The 7,196-nt window shown below is 31.7% G+C and overlaps 1 protein-coding gene across 3 annotated transcripts in view; it reads right to left on the reverse strand.

The window, feature by feature from the left end:
• Nucleotides 1-392: 392 nt before the first annotated feature.
• The window catches only part of LOC108754362 (potassium voltage-gated channel protein Shaker), a 53,249-nt gene continuing 46,445 nt past the window's right edge, over nucleotides 393-7,196 (reverse strand). For 2 of the 3 annotated variants that reach the window (XM_018496616.1, XM_018496620.1), the window contains exons 7-9: nucleotides 2,880-3,070; nucleotides 1,580-1,747; nucleotides 393-1,484 (exon numbers count right to left, since the gene is read on the reverse strand). In XM_018496616.1, coding sequence (XP_018352118.1) covers nucleotides 1,587-1,747; nucleotides 2,880-3,070 — 352 coding nt within the window. In that variant the 3' untranslated portion in view covers nucleotides 393-1,484; nucleotides 1,580-1,586. Of the gene's footprint in view, nucleotides 1,485-1,579; nucleotides 1,748-2,879; nucleotides 3,071-7,196 lie in introns of those variants that run through there. The other variant, XM_018496627.1, reaches the window with a different exon arrangement.

A 7,196-nucleotide genomic window follows, 5' to 3' on the forward strand; every position in this document is an offset into this window, starting at 1 on the left:
ATATATCTAAGCGTGAAGATAATTTTGAATAAGCGAATAGTTATTTCTTACATAAATGTTAAGAATTTTAAACGTAACCATAATATAAAATTATTGTAATTTCAATATCAATGAATAATTCGTGAAAAATGTAATCTATATAGCAATTTCTACATATTTTATAATTTTAAGCAGCGGGGGTGTAATTCAGAATTGCTAAAGTAATTTTTCACATATTTTTTGGGGTCATAAAAATTATTTATATCTTATTTCTGCAAATATCCGATTATGGTCATCAATAATCAATAATCAGAAATTGAAATCTATTTTTCGTTTTTAAAAAATAATTCAACTTCATCAACCAATGTTGACATTATTATTTTATCAGCATTTAAATATGTTACATGTGCAAGTGCGTGAATGTAGTAAGACTAAAAATAAATCCTATTGTCGAATAATATATCATACAATGGCAAATTGATTAGAAAATCGGCTTTCTTAGTGTCCTTTGTTTAAAAAAAGAAAAACAAAGGAACAGAACAGTCTACGCCGTACACACACTTTATCTTTTTCTCTTTTTCTCGTTTCCTTTTGCCTCTCTCTCTCTCTCTCTCTCTCTCTCTCTGTCTCTCTCTCTTTCTCTCTCTTTCTCTTTGTCTTTGTAGTCACCATCATTCAGTTCTACATTTTTAATGCATCTTTTACAAGCTTTCTTGTCGCTTTCTCCGCAAGCAGCATTTTCTAAACGTTCTCGCATTTGTGATAATCATAAAATGTACTTTGTTAACTTACCCTCACCCTACATGTACGGTAATCAATTAATTTATATTGATAATTAATATAGTATTATCTGGTACAATCCCCATTTGTTGCTTCCGCTTCACTGGCTCCCCCTTCTTTATTTCACCTGTTTGGTATTTTGAAAGGCGGAGGAGCCCGTAAGGACGGGGGGACACTCGACAGCGCTTATACGAAAACGCCAAGATGTTTCTTTGGTATCATTTGTTACATCTTTATTTTTTTTTTGTTTTGAACACTGGAGTCGGTGGTGTCGGGGGTTGGGCCGCACGCGTACACGCTCGCACGCGGACGAGGAATATCCCATCCCCTTCGTTCGCACGTGGGTCCTTACGCGGGGCGCAAGCTCGTTGAGAAGGTGGAAAAGGTGATGATGTCTCGAAACCGGGTTATAGATTCATCCCCATTTCTAGCTCTTCACACACCCTTGGATCCACCTCACTCTCTTCTGTTTTTTCAACGTCTCAGATGGAAAAAGCTGCCAGATCGGCTCTTCGAAGGATCATTCTAGTGATCCTTCGCGTATTTTTTGACCTGAGACGCCCCTCGCAATGACGGACCTGGACAGGCTAGCGAGTGATGCCAGCCGCTTACGACTATGATGACGGGTGAAGGAGGCCTCTACGTCAGGCACCGCAGGGAAATGCAGATGCATCCCTTTGACAATTGGCTCAATAACGGCCACCATGCTGCCACCGTCTCCTTCACTATAATCGATCCGAGATAGGAAATAAAAATATCGATTGCAATACCGATATCGATAAGTATCACGTGGATATTATATTAAATTTACAATGCATACCTAGTAGTCAGACATCAGTCTCGATACTCATGCAAGCTGGATTGATATTATTATTGTGGCGAGGGTTACAATTTGACTTCTTCGTAATCTCCTGATGAGAGAATAAGGTGCCTTCTTCTAATTCCATCATATCTGACGAAGATTCTGACATCGAGATCTTCTTCATACCTGAAAGGCATATACTTATTCTAAAAATTTCTATTCACTTTTTATTTCTATTTGAATATTAATCTATTCTCAACAATTCTTAAAATGACAATGTACAATACATTTAGTAAGTTACAAAACTAATTAAATATGATAATATTTTCAAATAAGTTTATTTTATTTATAATTCAATATAATCATTTTTCTGACATATCTATAAATACAGCGTTTGCGTAATATTTTAAAGTACAACAGTACAATATAAAAATTACTTTGATTTAGGGATGGGTAATATTAAAAAAAAGATTTCGAGTATCAAAAACCCGATTTCTAAAAACATTTTCTATAATTGAGAATATCTTGAAAAAATCGAGGTTAATTAATTAATCCCAAAATTTTTTAAATAGTTTAATTCAACTCATTAATGCCTATCAATGTAGATTAACTTTAATCTTGATTCAACTTATTCTTCGTCTGTTTTTAATCTTTCGAACTAGAAAAAGACGAAGAGTAAGTTGAACCGAGATTAAAGTTAATCTACATTGATGGAAACGTAAGAGGACACCAACTGTTTTCTAAAACTTTGAATATACCAAAGTAGCGCGTTTCTTTGATCTGAATTGAAATGCCGCCAATCTTCCTATTGGCTATTTCGACTGCCATTTCGATCTAATTGTCTGTAGTCCAATAAGCGCTTAGTATTATATTATTGGTATAGGGTATGGATAGTAAGTAAAAAATGGAAGACCTTTGCGCTTTTGATATATCTAGAGCTTTACCACTTTCAAAAGTAATCAAGAAAATCGATTTTTTTCTTTTTTTAAGTTTAACAATTCAAGATTCACTGAAAGAAAATTAAGTTTAAAAACACTAAGAACCAAAATCACTGGCTACTTGATCAATTTTTCACAAAAAAAAGCACTCAAACATTGATTTATCGATTATTTTTGCTCACCCCTTGAATTCTCGTTACTAATTTACTTTTTTTATTAGATGCACTCAGAATGACAACCGTTCACTGAGCGCTTAGTGAGCGGTTGTTGTTTTGAGCGCACCCATTATAAAAAAATAATCTTTTTTAAATAATTCTTGATCAATAAGATAGAAACTTAATAATAATCAATTTGTATATCCTGAAGATAATAGGACGTACCTAAGGTGCCAGGAAGATACGGACAACTAGTAACATGATTGAAATTCTGTGATTGCATTTCCTCCTGGTCAGTCTCACGATGATAAAAGTAGTTGAAATTGGAGACAATTACGGGAACGGGTAGAGCAATCGTCAAAACACCGGCGATTGCACACAACGAACCCACAATTTTTCCCCAAACCCCGACGGGCCTGCAACAAAAGAGGGGAGAAATATCGTATCAAATATCATGCGTATAATGCGATGTGTTAAGCTCGATCTACAGCCAATCTGATGTGTCAATTTTAAAATTGACGTATCAGAGTGGCTGTCGCGACAAACTTGCGACTTGCGACTCGCGTTCTGCGTGCTTTGTAGATCGGGCTTTATAATGCAGCTTGGGATTATGATCACAAAATTTGGCTTGGTGCTAGGTGTGGTGTTTCTATCTTTGTGTGAGTCTGCCGTGTTTAGTGTGACGCTACTTATACGGTACTGGTGGCAGTAGTTACATGACAATCCGCGTGCATTGGCAGAATGTTAAATGAAGTAGACATATGCCGTAAAAAATATTGCGCATCAATTACAACTATTATATACATATTCAAACAATTCACTTGTATATATTCACATTTCACATTATTAATAAAATTGTATTACAAAGGATCATCTTTTACAATAGTAATATTTTGACATGTAATATTTTGACAGCTTACACCTTCGATTTTGCATTCTGCCAACGTCATCCCATAAATTTTCGACCGTACAAACATAGCATGATGCATTTAGTATAAGCGAGCAGCCTAGACTAGACTAAAAAATTAATGTAAAGACTCGTTAAAATGATCTCTTCATAATGTACCACAATTCCTTAGAAAAAGAATATTATGTTATTAGTCCACTGAAAATAATGCGATATTTTCTAACTGTATAAATATTATTTTATATTTCATGAAGTTCGATCTACATAGCACGCAGAACGCAGGTCATAGGTTGCAAGTTTGTTTCGGCAGTCAAAAGCAACAAGCTTGCAACCTGCAACGGTGTTTTGCGTGCTATGTAGATCAAGCTTTAGAATTTATACATTGACACTGATCGGTCAATTTATTCGGCTACGTTTGATCGCACCAATAAAGTCAGAACAATTCGATATATCAATGATGCACATGAGTACAGAATGGCACTTGATTAAATCAATGCTTTGAGTTTTTAAAGAAAAACAAAACAATCGAGTATCTTCTCTTTCACTGATATCTGCAAAATGTGCCAGAACAATGACTCGTTGTGTATCGAAGAAGCACGAAAGATTATTAAGGTGTCTTTATTAGAACAGAATAAAAATAGCTTAATACTTCGAAATCATTTGAATGTTTAATACATATTGCAAAAACTGCGTTAATCAATTATACTGTTCAATATCTCATACACGTACATACATATACATATAGCGTATATTCTATAGAATTAAGAGTTAAACAATACGATTAATTTTTGCTAATGATTGATTAGATCAAAAGAAACAAATTTATGATTCTTGTCAGTTAATTATTGAATTTTTCATTAATATTTGATATAACAAATTCATGAAGGTACAAAACAACTCGCCAGCATCTATACAGCATTAATAATAAATCAGGGTTGGCAAGTAACGCGTTATTTGTAACGTCGTGACTGTTACAAGTTACTTTTTTCGGTAAGGAATGGATAACGACATTACATGTTTTTCTGAGTAACGCAATAACATTTTTGGGGTAACGGTAATGATTTCACTACTTTTATCGTTACTTTATTTCTAACTACGTAAAAGTTTAGTCGTAATTATAGCCCTAGAAAACAGAGATAAAACATTAATATAATAATTAATAGTCTGATTGGCTGTTTAAATCATGCGATCACGACGCCTTTTTTTCATTGTATTCACAGTTCACATATATAGACTAACTCTCTATGTATAGCATGTGGTGATGACACCACGTGAGATTTTACGCCAATAAAAAAATATCCTTGAGGAAAAAAGATTATATGATACAATCTTTACAGTATATTTAATTTCTTAAAATAAAATTGTTTTTGTGTCATATCTCACAAATTAAATATATGTATATAATGCAGATTACGAACAATACTATTTTTTTATTATAATATTATTTTACCCTTAGAGTATTGACGTTAAGTCATTCGTATCTTGTGTCTTTTCTTCAAAATACTGCACCTGGCTAAATAATTCTTTCTATCCTTAATTCTTTCTTTTTAAATATACAATTTCATAAATGTTTTTTAAAGATGTTAAAATATACAATAGGAATCTATTTATAATTTTTATATATTTGCAAAAATTATAGAAATTAATTCACACATAAACGACCTATTATATACAGTAAAAGAAAAGTATATGTATTAAGAGTTAAACATATAATTTAAAGATATCTTATTAAAAGTATTACGAAAAATAAATTTATTTAAGTATAAAAATTACAAAAAAATGTAGTATATATTATATGATATGACATTATCTATTTCATTCATGAAAATAACGCACTATGTTTATTATAGGCATATTTTAGGCACATTTTTTTTTAGCTTTTTTCCTCTACTAAAAAATAGAATTTTGACATTTTTTTTACATTTACCGCAAAAATCTGCATATAATATTCTATTAGTGTCAAGAAAAAAAAGTAACGAAAAAGTAACGATTCGTTATATTTCGAGTAACGATTTATTTTTTTAGAAAAAAGAACGGTAATGGTAACGATTTATTTTTTTATGAGATAACGTTGCCAACCCTGCAATAAATAATTAAAATAGATATTATATTAGTTCCAAAAAAGAGATTTTACTCGTAAGATGTTATGTATTATACTAGGGATCTTCATAATGCATGTTCAATATATTATATTAATGGAAATGGCATAGCCATGTGGAAAAATGAGGTTGAGCAAGAAAATAATATTTAAAATATAACGATATAATGTAATAGAATGATTATTGTAACGATAATAGTTCTGACAATCGCATGCTGGGCAATCGTCAAACAAGGACGCATGCATTAGATTTTTTTTATAAACAAAATTTTGTAAAATTAGGAAATTCAGAAAACTCTTATTTCATAAGTGCATCAAAAAAGAATCAAATTATCAAAAAAGATATTGAATAAAATGCGAATGAATTTGAATAAAATCAAAAGTCTGGATAATTAAAAATTATCTCTATAGATAATTAAGTTAAAAAAGTGTGACTTGATCAATTCGCTGGTCGGAGATCACAAATGATAATCTTTTTCTGTTTGTCGATCAAATGATATACAGAGATGTAATGTAGAGATACATTTTCCATCATTTCGACGTATCGAGGTAATGTAATTACTTTTTATTTCGCTTAGAAATCTATCTAATTGTAAGCGAAGATTTCGAAAGAAACGAAGTTAGAATTTATACGTCTATTAGGGTTTGTTCGAAGAATCACAGTCGACTCGTTTTTGCTCAGCAAATCTTCCCTGATGACACACTCCGCTATTCCAAAAATTTCCACGGTGATAAATAATATCATGCGTGAGCCATGCGGGTTGATGTTATTCTGCGATCACTTAATAGGCAAACAACATTCACTTTTGCTCAAAATAGATCACGCCATTGACTGCGTTATCAAATTACTTGAAATAAAATAAATAAAAAAGAACCATAGATCGCGCGTGGTTATTGCATGCCTTGATATTTTTTTTATATTAATAACGAAATTAATCAGTAAGAATTATAATATTAACATATAAATTTTTTCCGTGCATTCTTTATTTTATTATTTATTTTCTTTAATAGAACAATTTTATTTTTTTTATCGATTTGTAAAATAAATCTATACATACATATTTCAAAATGAAATCTATTATTTATTAATCGTTAATACTCAGCGTTATGGATCTATTGGGCAACTGGATAACAACTGACAATGTGTAATGGACAAACATCATAGTCTTACAAACAATATTGGTCATTTATAGTGCGAGTTCATCAAACCGCGTCACAGAGGTCATCGGAAGTAGAATAGCTACGGCTGCCTGGATACCTCACGGTCGCGCGCATTTCGCGGGTGTGCATTGATCGATACGCAAGAGCACCGACAAGATACTACATATTAAAGACCGTCTGAACAAATTTTCTTCCTTACAAAAAAGGCTTCAAGGGCCCGAAGATAATTGAAGAACGCTGACATTATCGATAATTGATATAAATTTCCGATTATTAACATAATAAATATATATTTGACTAATACAGTATTAAATTAATTTTTTATTATATAAATAAATGCCATAAATAAATAAATATATTTATATTGCTATAATAT

This window comes from Trachymyrmex septentrionalis, unplaced genomic scaffold (genome assembly GCF_001594115.1).
Source record: "Trachymyrmex septentrionalis isolate Tsep2-gDNA-1 unplaced genomic scaffold, Tsep1.0 scaffold118, whole genome shotgun sequence".
Classification (NCBI taxonomy): Eukaryota; Metazoa; Arthropoda; class Insecta; order Hymenoptera; family Formicidae; genus Trachymyrmex; species Trachymyrmex septentrionalis.